The sequence below is a fragment of the Tursiops truncatus genome, chromosome X (genome assembly GCF_011762595.2).
Source record: "Tursiops truncatus isolate mTurTru1 chromosome X, mTurTru1.mat.Y, whole genome shotgun sequence".
In the NCBI taxonomy this organism is placed as follows: Eukaryota; Metazoa; Chordata; class Mammalia; order Artiodactyla; family Delphinidae; genus Tursiops; species Tursiops truncatus.
Window position 1 is genome coordinate 118162521 of NC_047055.1, and position 24118 is coordinate 118186638.

Consider the following 24118-nt stretch of genomic DNA (forward strand, 5'->3'; position numbering starts at 1 on the left):
GCCCGTGACGCCCCTGGGGTGTGCGGGCCCCCGAGCTGAGTGGGTCCCACTGGGCACAGTAGCCCGCGCCCCCCCCCCCTCAGGGAGGCGGTGTGCTGAAAATTATGAAATGCAAGGGACTGGAGGGAGGGGGGAACCTTCCACCTCCTAGACACACCTAGCCAAGAAAAAAAAAAATCAGTGTTTTGAAATGGCAGCAAAAACTTTACTATGCCAAGGCTGTGATGGAAGCGTGATCTAGATGGGCCCCCATAGCCCGTCTGCACGGTGTAATACCATTTGGGTTGTGTTCATTTTTGTTGAGTCTTCATTTACTCACTGGGCTTTCCCCTTGGATCACTAGTTGTGTGGCTCAAGTTCGAGGCATTGAACTTGATTTTTTTACGTGGCAGAGTGAGCCAGGATCTCTGTACAATGAGATGACAGTATCCGGATGTGCAATGGTTCCTTCCACAAAAGGAAAAACATATTTTCCTTTTACTCCGACTGGCTGATTTTTAGGCAGGGAAGTGCATTGGTTTAATTCCTTGTGGACACATTTTAGCGCAGCTAGTTTTTTAAACGTGTGAATTTTATAACTGAAGAATAACACAGGCGTTACCAAGCAGCCATTTGGTTGCAAAAGTGCTTCCAGATTGAAATTTCACATGACTCATTGGAGGCAGTTCATACACTTGTCATTTATACCTGTAGTGTATTCTATCCATATAGTCCTATGGTTTTAATACCGCCGTTCGAAGCCAGGAAACGAGTGTTAATTGAATTCTAGGTTTGCTTTGAGTACTTAGTAGATATGGATGGTTGTATGCTTTAGGTGGGAAACGAATATATAGGATGTCCTTATTGCAGTGGTTTCTAAATGTACTTTTTTTTAAAAAAAATTAAGCATTGCGTCTTTGTTTCTCTTCCGGATAAAGTTTGAAAAGCTAAAACATGAGAAATCTTTGCGTTGTAAAAATGGGAAGTTACTCACAGCCATGGAGCTTCATTGGATAGAAACGAGAGTTGGAATTCATTCATTCACCCCTACAAAGAAGTAGCTCAGGTACCTGGATGCACACATGTATTAAATTAACGAGACTGTACATTTGCTTTCTCGTTAAATTAAGGGGGGGAGTCTTCCCTTTTGTGGGTTCTGTTCGCTGGTCTGGTGAGCACGCTTTAACGTTAAAATCACAGCCTATAAACAGCTTCCATTAATCTTTTTTTCTGATTAAAGTCATAGTAGGCTAAGGCTCTCAGAGTGAAGAAGCAGATCAGCCACCTTTTTTAGTGACTTTTACTGGTCACAAGTCCAAGACTGGTCTCATTCAAACGCGCACAGATCACAAAGCAATGGTTTAACATGTTTCCTTTGTACATTTTTTTAACTTCAACAGGTCGCATAAGATCAGTGTTTAAGAGCCACGTTATTCTGAGTGACATCTTGCATGCGCTTCCGAGTCAGCTTTGGCACGCCTGTGAGCTGCGGCGTGGTTCGCATCCCCAGGAGCTGAAGCTAGTATGTGTCTTGCTGAGCATTTTTCACAACTAGCAGTGATCGTGAGCTTAGCCAGTTCACTATAAGCATGTAAAGGTTGAATGAAACTGAGAGCTAAGCAAACCCTGGAAGCCAGATTTCTTGCCCCTGATTTGAAACTCAGTGATGCGCGGAACGCTTGTCGAGTTCTCCGTGGTTCCGGCGGACTGTACATCGTGGAGCTACGACACAGGAAAAGTGTCATATGATGACGGCTTTTAAAAAGGCACGTGTAGGAGTCCAGCGGTTAAGACTCCGCGCTTCCAGTGCAGGGGGCGCAGGTTCGATCCCTGGTGGGGGAACTAGATCCCACCTGCATGCCGCAACTAAGAGTCAGCGTGCAGCAACTAAGAAGCCCATGCGCCGCAACTAAAAAAGTTCCTGACTGCAGCAACTAAGACCTGGCGCAGCCTAAATAAATAAATAGGCAGGCACGTGTAAACAATTAGCTTCAATCTAAACTAACTATATTTAATGCTTAATATTGTAGCCAGGAACTGTTCTCACCACTTGGCTGCATTCTCTTTCGTCTTCCCAGTCCCTTTAAGGCGGGTATAGGATGGTGCTAGCTCTACAGGTGAGGATCTGAGACCCAGACGAGTTGAGTAACTTGCTTCCCAGGTCGAGGTGGAGAAACTCTTAAACTCCTAGTTTTTACAGTGGGGTCTAGGACTCCCAAAGAAACTCTGTGAAATTCCTAAAGAGAGGAAACCTCTGCTCCTTACCCCTCAGGTACCCAATCAGATGCTGCTTCTTCTGTGAAGCCTTCCTTGCCACCCATTCCCCCAGCCCACCAAGATCAGCGTCCTTGCCCCGGGGCTCCCCTACAGCCTCCCGTGGCTTGTGGGCTGTGTGAGTTTGGGGTGGCCAAGGACCAGATACCTCTTGGTGGCCAGTCAGCAACGTTCATAACAGTTGCCCTGGACCAGATGCTGGGCCTGCGCCGGGGAATGAATCAGTCGTGGAGCCTACGCCCAGGTAGATGCCCTGTGATTCCAGCTGCCATGACAGCGCCCCCTCGAGAGTGTAGGGGGGGGTAGGTAAAAATTTGCTGAATCCTAAGTGAATGTGTGTCCCTCTGCTCCCAAGAGCTTTCTTGCTCCTCGAATGAGAAGCCACAATGCCTGGCATAATCCCAGGCATGTGATAAATGTGTGCTAAGTGAACAAATGAGTTACTGAGCTAAAAGTTTTAGCATTGGTTTTAGGTGTTGTTAACATTAAATTGCAGGTATTTAAACAGGAAAGAATGGGCCTTTGTCACCTTCTGTGTATTTCCCACTGGGAGCCTTAATACGTTTTTAATGGAGAAATAACGAGGTGTCTGGATTTTTGATGAATGAGGAAGAGGAGGGCGAAGAGAAGGGAATGGAATGTTCTGGCTGCAAAGTTCAGAAGTTACCGCTTCAGGCAAAGGTTTACTGCTTTTTATTCACAGTGATTAAAAAAATAATCATTTTTAGCGATAATAATTTAAGCTGTGAAATCATTTTTGTCTTTACCTGCACTGAATGTATGAAAACAAGCATGGGGTTAAAGAGTTTGAAATCCATATCTCATTTCCTTTGAATACTTCCACTGGGATTAGCAGTAATTAGTGAAAAATAATCAAATCACTTTTTATTTTATTTTAACGTCTTTATTGGAGTATAATTGCTTTACAATGTTGTGTTAGTTTCTGCTGTATAACAAAGTGAATCTCAAATTACTTTTTTAAAAGGAGTAAATACATTGGATAATTAACATATTGACTGATCAACTGTTTGGCACAGAACGTGACAAATTACCTGTCACTCTTACCTGTGAGACTGACAGAGCAGCAGAAAAAGTCACACAGCCAATCCCTCAAATAAGATTTTTGACATTTTAAGCAAGCTAATTATCAGGATGGCCAATTAGAACGAAAAATGTTTAAATTTTCTAAATACATTTCAGTTTCACAGTGCCATGTTCAATTTATCCTCTATATGCAAACCCCTAGGATCAGGCACTTAAAAAAAAACAAAACTGCAAACTCATATTTCGTTTGGGGATTTGAAGAATTAGCCGAAATCAAGAATGTGCTTATTTTTCTGCTGTTGCAAACATTAGTGGGCATTTCTCCTTTGGCAGTTGAACAACAAGAGCTTGGATTCTTTTTCTCATTTTAAGTGCTTTAGCGGCACTGGCACTTCGTATTCCCTTGAAGCATCCATTCTCAGCTGGGGAACATGTCACACTCGTGTGCTCCAAGTATTGGTGAGAAGTTCCAATTTGTTATTAATGATCAAGCAGGGAGATGTCCACTGATTTCCTTTTTCTTTTTATAAATGTATCATCTATTCTTGTCATATACCGCCGTCACTCCCTTGCACTTTGATCTGCTTTCCTGAGTGGGATCTCAGCTTGGGAGCTGGGAATTACCCAGAATCCTCCGAGAGCGGGTAGAGCAGGTGACCATTATCCATCCATTACGCTCTGGCCAGGGCTGCTTGACAAGCTCCATGTTGGAGCTTTACTGCCTTCGTGCAAAAGCATTTCAACCCCCACTCCAGTCTTACCTATTCATCATAACAGTTACTTTTTATTGAGTATTCCTAGCTCTTGTGCAAAGCCCACGGCATGCATTAGATACTTAATCCAATGGTATGGTGTATCAGTGGCTTTTCATTAAAAAGATAAATTGACATTAACAGCATTGATTTCCAAAGATTTATGTTGTCTCCTCTCTTATACTCTGTCTTGGCCCAATATGATTTACTCTTCAAAGGTATCTTGTAGGATACGTGAACATGTTTTTGCAAAGGTATAATGTATATTTTAGGAAGAATTATCTCCGTCTAGTGTGTGCATTGCAGATCTGGCATTTGGGCCTCATCCTAACAGAATATTTACTTGGATAACTGAGCGTCACGTGAAAACAAGAGCATGTTTGGCTGTGAGTCAAGAGATCTGAGTGTTTAGTCCTGTCTTTCCTGATTGCACACTGGAAAAGGGAGAGAAGAGCTACACAGTTTTAAAATTTTCCTCCTGCTTTAGAATTCTGTGTGCACGTAACGTTTATCTTGAGCAGGGCCAGAAAATTAGACAAAAATTGAGCAAAATTGTCCACTATCCAATGAATTCTCCTTGTAGTTTCTGTAAAGAAATTCTCGGTTGTTTGACTCCTGTGCCGCCTTCTTGAGTGCCTTGGTGGTAAAATGAGGGTAAGTGGCCTGCTCTCTCAGGGCCCTTGGTGACATTGCCGTGTCCACGGCCCAGACCAAGGACAAAGCCCAATGGCACAGCCCTGGAAACCTTCCTCTCTGATTTGGCATCTATCATTCAGTAACCACTTTGAACGAAAGCACATTAGCCCATTCTGATTCCCCTTGAGTGTATGATTAAGTGACCTTAAATTTTGTTGATTGAAAGCGCAGAATGAGCGTAGTGTTTTTTTTTTTTTTTTTTTTTTTGTGGTACGCGGGCCTCTCACCGCTCTGGCCTCTCCCGCTGCGGAGCACAGGCTCTGGACGCGCACGCTCAGCGACCATGGCTCACGGGCCCATGAGGCATGTGGGATCTTCCCGGACCGGGGCACGAACCCGTGTCCCCTGCATTGGCAGGCGGACTCTCAACCACTGCGCCACCAGGGAAGCCCGAGCGTAGTGTTTTAAAGCGTACTGGCGTGTTGCCAGCCTTCCACTATCTTATCCCCCAAAATACAGGAAGGGTTTTATCAAATGGCTCATGAGGGCAGCGTAGAAGATGACAGTCACCTGCCCTACTCTTCCTAGCTTAAAGAAAATAGATTCCTTTTAGCAGTACAGAATGCCATTGATGTAAAAATAATGAAGCCACCATTCAGAAGAAACCCTTAACTGCCCGACCCGTCTGAAGTGGTGAATTCTGTCGGTGGGTACTTGTCGTCTGCTGGGCGCATCTCACCATCATCCACAGATTTTTCAGAAGAGCTGGGTGTCAGCTCGGAAGGAAGCAAAGGCAACGGGCTCTGGGAAGCTGACACATGACTCCAAATGGTGCTGTTGGGGCGACAAGGATGCTGATTGGTTGAATGAATAAAGTTGAAGATGCAGGAACAGAGTTTGACTAAAATTGATTCGTAAAATGTTCATGGGAGAAAGCAGGTTTTTTCCTAACTTACTGTTGTTTAAACATGTTAAATACACAAATTACATATTTAAATTAAAAAAAAAGAAAGGTTCATTTGGTATTACTTGTTCCTCTAGGCCGGCTTCTAGAAAGCACAGTTTCCTGTTAAGAGTGTTCCTGAGTCATCTCTTGAAAAATCTCGAGATTTTTCGGTGATCAGAGAGAATTCTATTTTGTCTGCCTTCAAAATTTAGTACAGTTTTTGTCTCAATTCCCAGCGTCTCTGGTTTCACAGTGATTATCTCTAGCAGGCATGCAGCCACCCCCTTTCAGGATCCTGCTGTACATTGTTGGGGATTGGAGACAAACCTTTACGTTCCAGCAAAATCGTCAGCTTTCCCATTTAGTCACGGTGAACACAACTCAAGTCACAGGTCTGGCTGTGCCTACCTCCCCAGCAGGTGGTTGGCCTCATGGCCCCTGTCCTTTGCCTGGCGTCAGAGACCACATAGAGGTTGTTCCTCAGATTTTACCTTTTCCTCTGAGATGCTCTGAGTCTGTAGATTCCCCAGTAAGAAGTCATCGCATGTGATTTAGTGACGTCTAGTAGTATTGATAGATTTCAGTGAGATCGCTAAGATGTACTCTGTGTGGGCTGCCTTTTCTCTGCTCTAGGATCCTTTATGTCTGACCTGGCAGGGATGGTTATTTCAAGTTATCCCAATGGTTTCCACCTTGCGAAGCCCATGAATTATTTTAGTGCAGTAAAGGGCCTTAAATGACTTCATCTCACTTCTCCTCATTTCTGTCTCAGAATAGAAACAGAAGAGGCAATTGAATGAAATATTGCACTTGAATAAATGTGAATATAAAGTATGTGGTTTTTGGTCTCTTTTAGTGTAGGTTCTCATCAGCAGTAGACTAAATGACATAGCTCGCGTTTTTGTGCAATTCATATATTTTTTTTTCTTGCGGTACGCGGGCCTCTCACCGCTGTGGCCTCCCCCGATGTGGAGCACGGGCTCCGGACGCGCAGGCTCAGCGGCCATGGCTCACGGACCCAGCCGCTTTGCGGCACGTGGGATCCTCCCAGACCGGGGCACGAACCCGAGTCCCCCGCATCGGCAGGTGGACTCCCAACCACTGCACCACCAGGGAAGCCCGCAATTCATATTTTATACCAACCCTGGACCACCCCGCCGCTGATCCACTAAGGCACTGATGTTTTTGTGGACTTTAATCTGAGGGCTCTTGAATTATGTATCTACGAATCCTGCGTGTTTCCCTGAACTAGTAAGAATAGGCATTGTAACATCAGAAAGTAAATTTCGCATACTCTGTCAAACTAGGTAGTGGCAAATCGGAAATATTGTCAAGCTAACATGTTGGATAATCATACTCTTCCGTAAATCAGTGGCTTTCAGACTTTGGTGTGTTTATCAGAACCACTCGGTGTGAGACTGCCTGTCTGGGATTTCATTGTCCTTCATCTGAGTAGCTGGTTTCAGGAAGGTCACGTTGACGGTAGGAGCGGAAGGTGACAGCGATGTGCTCGACCGGATTACCTCAGCCCACACTGGCAGTTCGAGGGCTGACAAATACCATAGTCCTCCCATCCTAGCCTTTCAGTAGCCTAGTTTTTAATTGTATAAAGTAAGCAAATGTATGTTTCAGTTGTACTAAAAATTATAATACCCGATTCATGAAGAGATCTTAACCAATCTTCAGTTAAAACTTTCTACCAGATTTCTGTTTGGAAAAACCCCAGACATTAGAACATGACCTTCAGTGTTTGTATATTCTACTGGAAAGCACTAAGTTTTATCCATTTTGCTTCCCAAATACATTTCCAAGTGGTTAACAGGGTCTAGATTTAATTATAAAAGATTTTTGTAATGGTTTTGCTGGTTTCCTTTTTCTTTGTGCTGCTAGCAGTATGAAGATAAGTTTCGTGTAACTGCTTTGAGAGGCTACAGGACACAGGTTAGTCAGAGCAAAGCTGAGAAAAACTGAATTGCACCACGTCCTTCCAAAGAGTCGTTGGCATCTTGCTCCAAAGAATGCCGGGAGCCCAGTGGAATCCATCGCAGGGTGTTGACGCGTCCGTTAGAGCAGGTGAAAAATGACTCAACCTGCACAGTAAGAGAATGACTTAGGTCAATAGGAAGAGTGGTGGAGGTGAGAGTTGCAGGGCTCCTTACCTGATGTCTTTTGTTTCTTATAACCACGCTGCCAAACTGGTCACTTTAGGCTCGGTGGGCGTTCGGGCCAGGACAGGCTTCGCAAAGCATCTTATCCAGTCGTCTTATAGATGAGGAAACGGAGGCTCAGGCGTGCGTTGTCCAAGTCGCCATGACCGGCAAGGGACAGAGCCAGTGCTCGCTCAGTGGTAGACAGAACATCCTCACCTTGTACTCAGGTCAACTCTTCCCATGCCTCGTGGGCCCGCGGGCGTTCTGTGCATGGGGCATTGCGAACGCTGTATGCAACTAGGGGCAAGGAGCGCATAGCCCCCCTGCTCACACGGATGCTCTCCTGTCTCATTGGCTTTCACTTGCAGAACAGAAGTTCAAAGTTCAAGTTATTAAGAACTTCAAGATACTGACGGCAGCATGTGAAACCAAGCTTGAGGCCCTTCTGAGGGTGGGGCTCTATGTGATTTTTTTTTTTTTTTTTTAAATAAGCATCAGAGGCAAATCTAGTTTGGTCTTGAGTACCCGGGTATTAGCAGCATCGTGTAGATTCCAGAAACCAGTTTGGACAGTTTGCTAAAGAGCGCCCTTGGAGGTACATCTTTTTTAATGCCATTGCCGTGTTCGTCTCAGTGCCATTGATTTGTTCGCAGCTTATTCACAGGCATTGTATCCAAGCCATACCTGCGCAGGGGGTCTGGGGTGGATGTGGAGGTAAGGAGTGTCCTTAGAAGTCCATTCAGGCCAGACAGGGGCACAGAAGTGAACTCCTCAGCGACAGGGAAGGATCTGGAAGGATGGAGGATCACCAGCTATTCCTTCCTCTCTCTTCCTCCCCCTTGGACCTGTATGATGGTGGTGTGAGCGTGGAGACCTTACGAGGCAGAAATACTAGCCCTTCGTGAGTGCTACGTAGGACACAACTGTCCTGAGGCTCTGTGTGCAGGATTTCACCACCCTAACGATAGCCTGATGAAGACAGTCCTCTACGAGCCCTTTCAACAGATGACAAAGCTGAGAAAGGTCACGTGGTATCACAAGGTTGGTCTCTGGTGGAGCTGGCCTAGCAGGGTGGTGGGCAAGGACACAGACGTGAGAGCCTTCCTCAGCTGGGCATGTACGGAGCCCTGTGTTTTTGGCCATCCTGAGTGAGTCTTTGGTGGTGACCCAGATTCTCTGAGTTGACGCACCTGATCACCTAGACGCTGTCGTGGCTGCCTGACTCTTGAGTTCCCAGGTTTGGCATCCAGTGGCCTGAGTCAGTGCTCAGCTCGGCCTCTGACCAGCTTGGCCAAGTCCCTTTGGCTCCCTGTGGTCTTGGTTCCTTTGTGCAGGCAAGAGGGGTGGTTATGCCTGCCTCTCAGTGCCCTCATGAAGGGCAGAATGAAAGAGCATGGGTTAAAGTTCCTGCAGCAGTGTTGGTACACAGGAGACCCTCATTCCTTGAGTTGTGGCCTCTCTCTACCCTTCCTGAGCTACTGTCACATCTCCGGTGGCGTGGGGAGGGGGGTGTGGTGGGGCCCCTGGACACGGCCCTGGGTCTGCTCCCTGCTTTCCACGTCTAGCCAGCTCTTTCGCTGTAGCTCTTATAGGGAACTGGCCAAGTGTCCCTGGTAGCTGGCGCTTACAGTCTTTGTATGATGACTTGGTGATCATTGCAGAGGAACGTATACAAAGATTGGGAAAATATCACCCACCCCTGGGGCTGTTCATTCTTTCCATTGCCCGGACCAATATAAAGTGGGCACTGTTGGAGGTGGGCCCGGAGGGGTTTGGTTCCCCAAGATGGACGTGGGAGTCTATATGTCTGCCTGAAATGGCACCTTGTTTTTCCTTTGATTTTTATTTTACATTGGAGAATAGTTGATGTACCATGTTGTGTTAGTTTCAGGTGTACAGCAGAGTGATTCAGTTATACATATACATATCTATTCTTTTTCAGATTCTTTTTCCATATAGGTTATTATAGAATATTGAGTAGAGTTCCCTGTGCTATACAGTAGGTCCTTGTTGATTATCTATTTTATATACAGCAGTGTTTATCTGTCAATCCCAAGATCCTAACTTATCCCTCCTCCCCTCTGTCCCCTTTGGTAACCATAAGTGCGTTTTCTACGTGTGTGGATCTGTTTCTGTTTTGTAAATAAGTTCATTATTGTAAATAAGTGTATTGTTTTTTAGACTCCACATGTAAGTGATATCATATGGTATTTATCTTTCTCTGACTTATTTACTATGATAATCTCTAGGTCCATTTGTGTTGCTGCAAGTGGCATTATTTCATTCTTTTTTATGGCTGAGTAATATTCCATTGTATATATGTGCCACATCTTCTTTATCCATTCCTCTGTCAGTGGACGTCTAGGTTGCTTCCATGTCTTGGCTATTGTAAATAGTGCTGCAGTGAACATTGGGGTGCGTGTGTATTTTCGAATTAAGGTTTTCTTCAGGTATATGCCCAGGAGTGGGATTGTGATCCAACACCTTTACCCAGCAGCCCAACAGATAGAAACCCATTCATCCCCACATGGACTCCCGTCAGGGAGAGGTGACAGCGACTCCTGCATGTTGAGGGCCAGAAGCCAGCCCAAGTAGCCCCTGGACAAGAATAAGGTCTCCTTAATGCCCCTGGAGTTCTCAGGTTTAAAGGGCTCCCATCCTCTTTCTCCCTACCCTGACAGGCTCATCCCATAATTTGCCACCTTCTGTTGAGAATTTTCAAAGCCCAGATGTCTTGTGATTTAACCTTGAATTTGAAAATGTCTGGCTTCCTTCCCACGTGTGTGGGGAGGCAGGTAAAGGCAGGTTACGTGTCTTTCCAGTGGAAACAGCTGCCATTCGAAGAGCTTGCCTTTATAACAGAGAGAGGGATGGTTCGAAGGGAAGAGTGGGAGGAAGAGGAAGTGGGTAGATTTAACCAAGGAGACGTCCTAAAGGAGGTGGGCTTTGGGCTCTGCCTTCCAGGAAAAGGAGAAGAGCTGGGGAGACGACGTGAGTTGGGGTTTTGGCCATGATGTAGAGAAAATCCCTCACGGAGCGCTCCCGATTCACCCAGCTTTGAGGCTGAGCCACAGGCTCCCTCTGGGTAAGAGAATACCCTAGCCCCTGGGGTCTCCAGCTAACAGAGAAGGAATTGCTCCAGAGACATGAGTGGCATCCCCGTAGCAACAGCTGAACAGCTAACAGAGGGGCTCGGAAGACCCGCCTTTGTTCGCGTTGGCTGGTCCGCGCTCGGTGAATGAGTTCATTGGGAGCCCTCCCAGGGAGAGCCGCTGATGGTGCGCCACTCTTAACGAGCAGTCTCAGCTCTCCACGGCATGTGATAATTTTTCAGGAAGCACATTGTCAGTGGATCAGCTGCCTTGTCTCCTGATGTATGCCTTGCGTACACAGGAAGAAGGAGAAACTTGCCCCCTTTTTTTTTTTTCATCAAAACCAGTTGAAAACCCCATCATCTGGTCCTCATCTGTGTTTTGGCCTTCAGTGTGGTTCAAGCTGTTGGGGTCCACTTCTCTCCGGTGTGATGGGAACCACAGTGAGGGTATTGTTTATCTCCCTCGCTCGACCTCTGATTTCTGGTTTCCTGAAGACTCAGCCCTGCTCAGGACCCCAAGCGATCTGCACTCAGAGCAAGCTGTTTCTCTTGCTATGACCAAAACTGTCATAGCTTCCCATCATTATGGGTGACATCATGGAAGCATGGGCTGGTGTTCCCTCCCTCTAGGGCTGTGATGTGAACTGAATCAAGTAACAGTGGGCCCCTCCCATTGCCTTACAGGTCGCCCTTTAACCTCCCTGCCACCACCATCATCTCTTCGAAGATGACATTCCTTAAATCTTAGAGAAACTTTTCCTTTTCCCACCATTTCCTCTTTCCTCACTCCTACGTCAGTGGGAGAAGTGTTCCACCCTCCTACCCACAGCTGGCCCTCCGCCTCTCCTGTGATCTCGATCTGTCATTTCTCCACCTTCACTTGATTCTCCTTAAATCTCCTTCAACCCCTGCCTTCTTTTCAGCCTAAAGCCTCTGGGGATTCTCTTCCTCACTGTGTTTCTCCCCAGGGAGAAACCTCCCTGGTTTTCACCTACTTGGGGTTGGCGCCCCTAACCCGCATGCTGTTCAAGGGTCAACTGTGGTTTGAAGGAGTATGGAAACCTCCTTTCTTAGTGATTAACGACTCCCCACTGAGGAGTCATTCTGTGACCAGAAGAAACCTAAAATACAGTTCTGAAAGTAGAAAGAAGTACACATTTGGCCAACTTCATCGATAGCTATGTGAGTAGGATAAGGATATGTAGGTAGATCATTGGACAACTTGATGAATTCCCAGTTGATTGAAGAATCATAGTCATATAAGAGAATAGTGGCTCAGTTTCCGGTATGCCGTAGATGCTTAATGAATATTGGTTGAATGAATGAATGAATCAACCAACCAACCAACCAGTCAGCTGTCCAGGATGATGTCCATAGCGGCAGTCACAGGATTCTCTCATCTCGGTCTTGTTGTGTTCAACCCTTCCATCAGTTGTTTGGATCACAGGACTGTGTAAGAAACACAAAGCAAATTTACTATACTTGGAGACTGATATTGTAATTTATAATAAGAAATACGTATTTGGTCTTTGTCCTATTTCTGGGACACAGCTCCTAAAACCACTGGAAATTTCCCGTGATGGAGACTGATAAAGGTGTCTTTTGTTAATGAGGTGACTTTTGGAACCTAAGGGGGGGGCTAGTTGTCAGTGGAGGCAGCCAGGTGACTAGAGTTGGAACTCTCAGTCTTGCCCCCCGACTCCCCTTCCTCCCTTGTCCCCCACCCCTGACCTCCAGGGAGGAGAGAGGGGCTGGAGGTTGAGTTCCGCTACCAGTGGCCAACCATTTAATCAATCATGCCTGCGTAATGAAGCCTCCATAAAAACCCTAAAGGACTGGGTTTGGAGAACTGCTGGGCTGGTGAACACGTGAAGATATGGGGAAAGTGGCGCCTGGAGAGGGCATGGAAGCTCTGTGCCCTTTCCTCATACCTTACCCTCTGCATCTCTTCATCCAGCTGTTGATTTGTATCCTTTGATATCCTTTTTATAATGAACCAGTAATCTAGTAAGTAAAATGTTTGGGTGGGTTCTGGGAGATGCTCTAGCAAATGAATGAAATTCAAAGAGGGGGGTCATTGGAACTTCCATCTGTATAGCTGGTCTGAAGCACAGGGAGCAACCTGGCTTTGAGATTGGGGTCTGAAGTGGGCAGGGGATGGGGCAGCAGTGTTGTGGGACCCCCTTAATCTCTGGGGTCTGACGCTGTGTCCTGGTAGTGTCATACTTGAGTTGAATTGTAGCACACCCTGCTGGTGTCAGAGAACTCCCTGGTGGTGTGAGGAAATCCCCCCCCAACACCACACACACACACACACACACACACACACACACACACACACACGAACTGGTGACATGGATAGAGACAGAGTAAACCTAGGAAGATCATTAATGGAATAGATCATAGAAGAGAAAATGATCTTGACAAGTTAGATACTGGACCAGGAGAAACAGGCATAGGCACAAAGCCCTATGTACGAGATTAAAATTTCAGTTGGCCCATGAGAGCCTCGTATCTTGAGAGTAATGGTTGTGATCAGACTTGGGAATCTTGCTCCTGTGCCCATCATTCAACTAAAACTCTTCTTGTGGAAGTTCTAGTGGCTGTTTGGGGGTAAAGGGCACTTTCTGCGTGCCCATCCTCATCTTTTCTGCTCCTCCTACAGTATTCAACACTATCTGACACTGTTAGCTTGATGCCCTTCATGGAACCTTTTTCTCATTCCATCATCGCACTTTGGCTTTATTCCCTGGCTCTTCTGATTTTTCCTTCTCGGTCTCTTTTACCTCCCTTTCGAGTGTTTCCTTTACCTTTATATTTAAAAGCCAGTGTTCCTTAAATTCAAATCTCAGTGTCTTTCTGGTCTATATCTCTCCCTAGTCGTTTGCTGGTTGTTTAAAGTATATTTGTTGAGGACCTACTACGTGCCGGGGACTGTTCTAGGAGCTGGTAGTACAGCAGAGGACAGAGAGACAAAAATTTCTGCCCTTAAGGAGCTTATATTTCTAGGCGAAGGGAGACAAATGGGTGAGTGAATGGCTAGATCGGTGTTGGATTGTGGTTAAGGCCATAATGAACAGCCAACCCAGGTTAAGAGACTGAGCCTGTCAGGGCTACTGTTTTATGCAGGAGAGTCAGGGAGGGTCCCCTGGGAAGGTACGTTTGAGCAGAACTGGACGTCTTGTATTTCCCAGGGCTACCTCTGCCCCAAAGGCTCCCAGATCCTCGTCTCTGGTCAGCCCCTCTCCATTGGAGCTATGTTCCCGAATGCCTCCTAGACAGCTCCCGCAGGACGTCCTGGGACCCCTGAAACCGTACAGGCTCAGCTCTCGTACCAAACGTCTTCCTCCTGTTTGGTTTCCCCATTGGTTCACAGCCTGACCAGCCCTCACTCACCCAGGCTAGAGACTCCACACTGCCCTTCGCCCTTCTTTTCCACTCCATGCGCAGGTATCCAATCACACGTCATCCGGATCCTCCCTTCGTCCTCATGCCCTCGTTCAGACTCTTCCCTTCTCTTGCTTGTACTCTTTAAGGAGACTTCGAATGAGTTTGCCAGCCTCCAGGATTAGTGGGGTGTTCAACCTCCCTGGTTCCCAACCTACTGGCTCAGCCATCTCCCTTCACTTCCCTCCCCCATCCAACCCCACTCCTGCCACGTACACCGTATGCTCTGGCCCCTCTGTCAAGAAAGTCATCTCCCCAACACTTTGACAAGACCCTTTTTCCTTTTGTATGCTTTTCACTTTTTCCGGGAATAATCTTTCCCTTCCCTCCCCTCCCCTGCCCTTACTGTTTCGCTCGCCTACCGGGCAGGTTTCTAACCGTGCTGAGGTAGCCAACTCTGTTCTGGGAAGCTTCTCCCGAATCCTCTTCCCCTTCCCCTCCTCTCCTTTGTTGGGATACCATAGTGCTCGTACCAGATTCGATTCCCCTGGTTTAGAAGGGTTCTCTGTGTCCCATTAGCCCACGGGTTACCTGGTTGAACCATTGAAAACTACCGTTCTTCTAGTCAATATCAGCATTCTTGTATGGTTCAATCTAATATATCCAGTTTGTGTCAGTATTTGTTATTCCTGTTTTGGCTTTCAGAAGTATTCGTACCTTCAACCAGACTGCCTTAAAGCGTGGGCTCAAAGAATAATTTTCAGCTCTGGAAGACATTGCCCATCCTATTTATTCTACATAGTCAGTTTTTCTGGTCAAAAATGGATGCACACCTTAGAAATCTTGTCAGTGTATACTCTGCTTTCTTTCTGGCTGTTAACAATTTTTCTGTCATGTTTTTTCTGATTCACATCATTTGTCATAAACACCAGTGAGGTTTTGAGGCTGCTTACTCATTGTCTAATGAAAAGAAAACGATAAAGTTGTGAATAAGGCAAAAGTGACGAAAAGTCTATTTATAGTTTTTCAAGGTGAAAAGGAGATCAGAGTATCAACTGGAGAATTTGTGAATATTTTGTCCAGCGGTTGTGATTTCCATGACTCATATAGAACTAGAGTTGCCCTTAAATTTAGAATGTCTTTCATATTCTGCCTGCCCACTTCCACCAACATTGTAAAACGCTATTCTTAATTAATAGCGCCCCCAAATTATTCTATTCTGCCAGTTCTATAATTGAATGATTTTGCTTTTGATGGAATGATTACACTTTTTAAATAAAACCCGATAACGTAGCTAATCATAATTGTTCTCTTTTGTGTTGAACTGAATTTTGTTTTGGTATTAATTCTCACTTGAACTACTGAGGGAGAACAATCCTGTCACAAAACAACAATTGGCATCTTCCTGTCTGAATGTATCTAAGCCGTCTTTGCAAAAATGTTTGAAGACCATCCTGTTTGGACATATCATCAGGTTTTCCTTTGCAGGTTAGTTACGTCAGATCTGCATCTCTTTTTGCAAGTTTGAAATCGTAGGCTGCCCTGCTTCTCAATCCCCTCACGGTGAGACAATAAAGTTGGCTGGGGCCATATTTTAAGGGGATAGTTGATTGTGGGCGTGGTCGCCTAGGATGATGCTTAAAGTGGAAAATGAGATGTAAAATGAAAAGAAAATATTGGAAAAGGCTGAACTGGTTTTCAAAATCTTTTCAGGTTCAGCAGGGCCAGAGGTATTGAATGTAGAAGACTTTCGGGGATTATCTCAAACTAATGCATTAAAAGATCAGGTTGTTAGAGGATTTTGATTCAGGATCTTATACATTTTTTTTTTTTTAGTGTTGAGCAACAGACCCTCAAAACTTGGGAGAGGATTTTGTTTTGTTTTTTGCGGTACGCGGGCCTCTCACTGTTGTGGCCTCTCCCGTTGCGGAGCACAGGCTCCGGACGCGCAGGCTCAGCGGCCATGGCTCACGGGCCCAGCCGCTCCGCGGCATGTGGGATCTTCCCGGACCGGGGCACGAACCCGTGTCCCCCGCATCGGCAGGCGGACTCTCAACCACTGCGCCACCGGGGAAGCCCGGGAGAGGATTTTTTAAGAGCGGGTGGCGTCTGACCTGTTTTTATGTTTGCTTCTAAGATGGGTGTCCAACCCAAACAATTAGTGGACTGTTCTGAATCAGGAACCCTTCACCCTGTGCTTATCAGTGGTCATCCCTGTATTTGACTTGAGTTTCTAGAAATTTTTTTATTGAGGTATAATTGACATACAATATTATGTTAGTCTCAGGTGTACAACATAGTGATTCAGTGTTTGTATACATTGCAAAATGGTCACCACAATAAGTCACCTTACAAAGTTAATACAATATTATTGACTGTATTTCCCATGCTGTACATTACATCCCCGTGACTTACTTATTGTTATGTTATAACTGAAGTTTGTACTTCTTAACGTCCTTCACCCATTTCGCCCCCCCATCCCCCTCGCCTCTGGCAACCACCAATCTCTTCTCTGTATCTGTGAGTCTGGGTTTTGTTTATTTTGTTTGGTTTGTTTTTTAGATTCCACATATAAGTGAAATCAAGTGGTATTTGTCTTTCTCAGTCTGACCTATTTCACTTAGCCTCCATGGATGGACCTTGAGGGTATTATACTGAGTTTCTATAAATCTTTTAAGTAGGGACAGTGAAGGTAAGTGGGTCAAACAAATGCTTTAAAAATGGTGCAGAAATTAATGATGCTTGGAAACATGGCTTATATCCACGATAAAAGCTTATATGCTTAGATGGGCTGGGAACGTTGGTCCAGCAGTATCTGGGGATGCAAGAAGACTTGTGAAAGCAGCAGTCAGTATCGTTGCTACAACAGGCTTTCTGCTGAGCATTTAGAACGCCCTTGAGAGCAGCCTTTTGCCTCGGGGTTCTACGGAATAAAGTTCCGTATAGAAATAACCACATCCAATAAGAAAAAGCACTCTGTTTTGATTTTTCATTCTAAGGAGTCACCAAAGTATTATTAATATTTTAATAATATTGTTTTGGTAACTCATTATTATTTAAAAATAAGCATATTATGATTATTTTTAAATAGGGATGGGTACTTTTGTTTGAATTGCGCTTGAGCTGAAGTTTCTCTTACTATCGCATACGTTAGCTGTAGACCAGGAAACAGGTTCTGTTGCTGAATTGCTACATTGCTGTTGTTAAATCTATGTTTGGGTCCTCTTTCTCTTTATGTACATTTTCTTCCCTCTTTAATAGTCAGCCTAGCTAGCTCGCTAGAGGTTGTGTGAAAGACACATTTTTAAAAATTGAAGTATAGTTGATTTACAGTGTTGTTAGTTTCAGGTGTACAGCACAGTGATTCAGTTATACATATATATGCATATCTATTCTTTTTCAGATTCTTTTCCATTATAGGTTATTACAAGATACTGAGTATAGTTCCATGTGCTATACACTAGGGCCTTATTGGTTATCTATTTTGTATGTGGTAGCGTGTATATGTTAATCCCAAACTTCTAATTTATCCCTCCCCTCCCCTCTCCCCTTTGATAACCATTAGTTTGTTTTCTACCTCTGTGAGTCTCCTTCTGTTTTGTAAATCATTTATTTGTATCATTTTTTAGATTCCACATATAAGTCATACCGTATGATATTTGTCTTCTTACGGAAAGACACATGTTAAAGAAAGAAAAAGAAAATGGAGACCCTGGGCATGTCCTTTGACTAGATCCTGCCAGGGTCGGGGTAAATGAAATAAAACAAACGGTGACGCCCCGCCAAGGGGTCCCAGGGGCAAGAAAGAGTTTGCTTGTGCGAAGACACGCTTTCTGCTAGAACGCATACCGGCCGATCGCTGAGTCACGTGGTGGGAGGGGGCTCTCTCCCCTCCGCTGCACAGCCCCTGCTGTGATGTCACAAGTCTATTCTTTCCTGGGAGAATTAATTAGCATTCATCGGGTGCAGCTGGCGAGGAGGAAGGAGGGAGCCGGAGCGCACGCGTAGGCCAGCCAGAGGCGCAGCCCTGTCGGTCGGGGCGCGGGCCCCCCGGGAGCCGCATCGGGACTCGGCACCGGCGGGGCAGGCGGTGGCGGTTTTATAACCGGATTCTCCGTGACGTACGGCTGCCTGGCAGTTATCTTTCTGGACCAGTAGGCAGAGAGGGGGATTGACGCCGAGGAGACTTCTGCATCTTGGAAGGGACTGTAATCTTCTGTAGTGAAGAACAGAAGCTCTCAATCACGCGGGTGTAAATAAGAGCCGGAGGGGGGCCCAAAAGAAAAGGAAGAGGAGGGGAGAAGTGTGTATTGGGGGGAGCGGGCAAAGCATTTTTGGTGGATGGTACGAAGCCAGCCATGGAAACTGCAGCCGAGGAAAATACTGAACAAAGCCAAGAGAGAAAAGGTACCCAGGGTTCTGACAATAGCCTGTTTAAAGCTTTTCACTGGGGGCTTCAAAAGGGGTAGCCCGGTTTGCGTCTCGTGTAAAATAGCCTCTGAAACCATCCGGATGGCCTGGTCTGCTTTCACGGTGGTTTTCCTCCTGGAGGCTGATGTTAAGTGAATAGAGCAGCCTCTCTTCAGTCCCCTCCTGGTCCAAACCCTTCTCCCGAAAGCGGTATTGCACAGAAGGAGGTCCGCAATCTGTCACCTTGGGTAGCTAGATTGGGGAAACTGTTTTAATTACCATAATGAGTCCTAACTGAGGTCCTAGGTTCTGCATGTTATATCCCAGGGACATGGGATGCATTGCTTTCTGCTAATGCCAAGGGGCAACTGGAGGGGCACGCGTATTAAATACGCTTCGGTTCCGCTGATGCGGTAGTGATTTTGGACCTTCTCTAATTTTCGTACTTAATACGATTGCCATTTCCGTGTATCTGACTCTGATATGTAATAACCATTTACAGTTGGAGCTTGAGAGAGAGGGAACGTCAGCTCTGTCCGCTAGTGCTGATGGAAGGCGTTGGCGGGGAGGTGCGGGGTGGGGTGTCTGCTATCTATGACTTGGAGATTTGTGGGAGGAAAATCCACACAGGTCCTGTTCCTCAAAGGGCATCTTAGAAAACATCCTGATCTTGACATACGGAATGGTTTTTGCGGGGAGAAGTAAAGTGTTTTGCGGTAAGAAGGTGGCAGAAAATAGAAGCTAAAATTAATCTGTCTTTTCCTAGATAATGAGCGATTCAGGTTTGCCACCCGGTGGAATCAGCTCAGCCCGTGTGAGGTTAAGAGCATCTCACTGCATTGTAATTTATTCTGTGCCCGCAGTGGCTTTTATATCAAACGCTACCCGTGCTAGGGTTATTTCTCGTGACCCTGACGTCCACTGACCGTCACTAAACAATAGTCCTTCTCCCAGATAGAGGTACAGGTATGTTTTATATAAGAATATGTAGGTCTGAAATTGCTGATAGTCAACCATTTTACACCTACAAAAACGGCAATTTCACGAATCTCACCGTACCAGCGTGCTTGGATAGGGCGATCCCTGCATAACGTTCTCTCCTAAACAGAGCAGTTTCACTTTTTAAATTAATTGCTTTTTAAAGTATGATAAAATATACAGATCATAAAATGTGCCATTTTAGCCATTTTTAGGTGAATAATTCAGTGGCATTAAGTCCATAGCGCTTAGATTTCTAAAATTGGTATTTGTTGAGCTTAATCCCTGCGTCAAACCTACCGCCCCCCAAACACTAACAACAAAAACCAGCCCCCCAAAACCCCCTGCCTTTTCTTGTATGTATATATTTTTTCATTTACGTGAATGGCCAAATAGCAGTAAGAGAAACACTTGGGAATATTTATAAAGTTGAGGACCTGAGATAAAAGTTTAAAGGCTCGTTTCCGTGACGATTAGAGACAAAGCTTGGGGGATATAATCATGGAATAATAGCATTGTTGTGAGGAAGCCAATCACAGTTGTAGCGATTTTTCCCTAAAACAGATGCTTAGAACACACTTTTTATTTTATTAATATGGTGTTTGCCAGCGGCAGATAAAAACCACTTTGGTCTCCGCAAAAGACATACCTTTCGTTTTTCTCTCCAAAAGCAAGAAAGGGACAGAAAATCAATGTAAAATCCTTACTACGCGATTGCGGTTCTCACCATCATTTATTCTTATGGAGTGCTATTATTTTATGTCAGTTAAGTATTTATTATTTAATACCGAAATCTACAGGCTGTCACTACATCCCTGGCAATCTGTATATGAAAACTCGTTAGCTGTGGTTTCAGAAACAAAATTAGAAGCAGAAGGTAATTCCTGGAGGAACTTTAAAAATTACGAAATGGATAAACACTAGCTGTTTGCTAAGTAATTCAAAAGTACCAAGTTACTGCACGATACCGTCACACGTATAATACATGCTTGAGTAAGAATACGGGCCAGGGGATGGATTTTGACCACAGCAGCAGGGGTTGTGATCGCCCCGTGACCCACCAGAAATGTTGATCTGGAGGGTAGCCTGTTTACTAAGCTTCGGCTAGACGAACAAGTTCATCTGCCAGCTACGCAGGGTCAGAGCTCACATGAGTATCACATTTGTAGTTTGCCCCGTTTGTTCGCCCGTTGTCATGCAAGGCACACACAGAGGCATAAAATGATAAACATGTTTGTAGCTGCTTGCCACTCCAGGATTCCTTTAGATTTAATTTTAAATTTATAAAATCAGTGTTTACTTCATTGACGTTAACATGTACAAATTTGACACAGAGAATGCATTATATAATTCTTGAGTGGGTGAATCTGTGGGGTGTTTTATTCCTTTTTTTCTTTTAAGCCTTTCAGCAAGGGATTTAATTTGCTAAATTGAATCCTCTACATTTTGTCACTTCCCACAGAGTTTTAACGCACATGTATTTTACCCCCCCCCCCCATTCTTCCTTTCCCATTTGTTGTCATAGTCGGTGGTAGGGGCAGTACTTGTCTCTGAATTTGGACTATTATTACCCAGTGGCTAATACCCAGTAGCTTGTAGATTAATGGCTTCAGATAATTATTATAGTGTTTACTAAGAATACAAATTAAACTTAGCTCTATAAGCTGACCTCAACTTTTCCAGCTGGTGTCACTTCCCAGGAGTTGCAGCAGGACAAAGAGAGCTGTTTCTTCAAACAGCCTCATAGCTTTTGTCACCGAACCCTACTGGATGATCGAAATTCACAAGAAGTAATTTAGCAGTTATTCAGAATTTTTACAGAAAGCAAGAAGGTTTTCTCAGACGGATGTAAGAAATGCCAAATTATTACAAAAGGCAGTTTTTAAATTGGAAGCATTAAATTAAATCAAAGTGTCGAGAATTGAGTGAGCATATTAACTGAAATGAAATAAGTGGAGGAAATGAATAAGACAGAATGAAAGCAACTGGATCACGGGACTCAGTAATAAAGAGATGAGAGTGAGGTTTCTATTCCTGTCGAGTATTACTTGATGTCAATTCATTTGTGAAAACCAGTGCATCGAGAGTCGCTGGGAGGGTGTAATCTAGGGGCAGAAAAACAGTTGAATCACTTGCTCTATCGGATGGAAAAAACCCTAAGTATCTGTTAAGAAAATTATTTTTATTATATGTAGGAAATTGGAATCTATGGAAACAATTGTCAGGCTAGTTTAGCTCCTCTGAATCATTGCTCAAATAAATTTCAGAACTCCAGGTATCAAAGTAAATTTCTAAGCACATAAAAAGAAAAATGTAGAAAATCCGAAATAATGTGTAGTTTAAAATAAGTTACAGGACATAGTCAAAGTAAGAAATGAATTCAAATGGTTGACCTGATTAAAAAATGAACACATCCATTTAAATCTTTTTATGTCTTAGGTGTTTGAGGTTTTTTTGTTTTTTCTTTTTAACGTAGCAAAAGATGTACGCTTTTGGCCCTCCTTTTTGTCATTGTTGTTTAGGAAGGAAAGCACTCCTCTAGAATATATGATCTATAGGCTAAAAACCCAGAGGGACACATTTAACATGTTACACTCTTCCTGCTGACTTATGAATTATTTGATGTTGAGATTTTTACTGACGTTTTCTGACTTGACTACATACATATGGTATGGAGAAGGTTGTAGATGCAGTGTTTTCCTATGAGAATGAGAATCTGCCAGGGAGGACATTTGAAGAGAGGGTGTCTGAGGATAAGGCTGTAGAGAAAAGCGGGGCCGGCCAGATGGTGCTGGACATATGTGGTAGGTATGATACAGCTCGCTTTTTTTTTTTAGAAAATTTAAATGTGGAGAAGATCTCAGCAAGCCAGTTGATACCTCTCCTCCTTTGGTATTATAGTTTCCATTAGCATCCTTTTAAACACTCGGCCTCACTCATTCATTAGACAAAGAATTCGGACTCATTTCCGGAAATGTAGCTTTGCCTTCCTTGAAATTGAGTTGAAATCTTGAATTCAGATTGTAACGTTAAAAATTGTGTTTCTCTCTTATTTGGAAGTACACGCCAACTTAATAATCTTCATAACGTGACTTACAGCCTTGCTGTATCTGAGAACATGTGACATAGCCAGTGTCCCCATGACGTAAGTTTCCCCTCACTGGGCCTGGTGAAAAATTGGACTGTTCTGAGATACTCCCTTGCTTTTTTCTCCTTGGGACCCAGTGTACCTCCATGTGAGACGGTTGGCCAGAAATAAGGATGGCTGTGGGACAGAGGAAGAAGGTGGCTGTTAAGAGAGGGAGGCTACAATCCCAGCTTCACAAATGTACCTGCTTGTGTATTCATTTGTTCATTTATTTATTCATTTAATAATGTTCCTCTCTGAAACATCATCCTTCCTCTGTCCTCTCAGCTCACGTCATAGGAGCAGAAGGGTGCTAACTCATCTTAGGGACCGTTCTGTGGAGTATCATCTTGCTGATTGGTGGCAAGAGGAGAATTGATGATGCCCAAGAGGAGGATTTGGACCCTTAGCCCAGAGAATATGTGATAAGAGAAAGTAAAATACTTTCCTGTTTTGTAGGATTTGATTAATTGCATTACCTTTTTTGTATATTCAAGCCTTACGAGCTATCTTTGATATCATGGGTCAGCATACTTGATCTGTAAAGGGCCCAAGAGTAAATATTTAGGCTCTGTGGGCCACACAGTCTGTTGTAACTACTCAAAGGAACGAAACTGGGTCATTTGTAGCGACGTGGATGGATCTAGAGACTGTCATACAGAGTGAAGTAAGTCAGAAAGAGAAAAACAAACATCGTATATTAACGCATGTATGTGGAACCTAGAAAAATGGTACAGATGAACCGGTTTGCAAGGCAGAAATAGAGACACAGACGTAGAGAACAAACATGTGGACACTGAGGGGGGAAAGCGGGGCGGGTGGTGGTGGTGGTGTGATGTATTGGGAGATTGGGATTGACATGGGTACACTGATGTGTATTAAATGGATGACTAATAATAATAATAATAAAAAAAAAGCTACCAGGGTAGCATGAAACAGCCACAGATAGAGGATAAACAAATGGCTGTGGCTGTATTGCAATCAAACTTTATTTACAAAACCAGGTGGCCGTCGTCGGCCGACCTCTGCTATATCCTACAGTGGTGTTATAGCTTCCTTTAATATTTTAAGTACTAGCTAAAAATGGAGGAGGATTGACGTAGCTTTCAGAGACCTGGCCCAGTGAGTATAGTCTTTCTAGGAAGCTCAGACTTCGTCATTTAGTTGCTTCCAGTGATCATTTCCTAGATGGCCGAAAGCATACCAGTCTGCAGTTTAGTTATTCAGCCTCGTCCCTAAATTACGTCATCTGAGTGAATGGAGGGAAAAGTGTACACAGCATTATTTTGATTTCTTTTCCTCAAGTCCCCGTCGTTTGTCATACCTGCTTTGGCGATGACC

The 24118-nt window shown here is 44.5% G+C and overlaps 1 protein-coding gene across 3 annotated transcripts in view; it reads left to right on the forward strand.

Annotated features, from left to right (window-relative positions):
• The window catches only part of GPM6B (glycoprotein M6B), a 154863-nt gene that overhangs the window by 93165 nt on the left and 37580 nt on the right, over positions 1 to 24118 (forward strand). For 2 of the 3 annotated variants that reach the window (XM_019925597.3, XM_019925598.3), the window contains exon 1: positions 18231 to 18669. The exons of the other annotated variant lie outside the window; for it this stretch is intronic. In XM_019925597.3, coding sequence (XP_019781156.2) covers positions 18621 to 18669 — 49 coding nt within the window. In that variant the 5' untranslated portion in view covers positions 18231 to 18620. Of the gene's footprint in view, positions 1 to 18230; positions 18670 to 24118 lie in introns of those variants that run through there. 3 annotated transcript variants of the gene reach the window in all.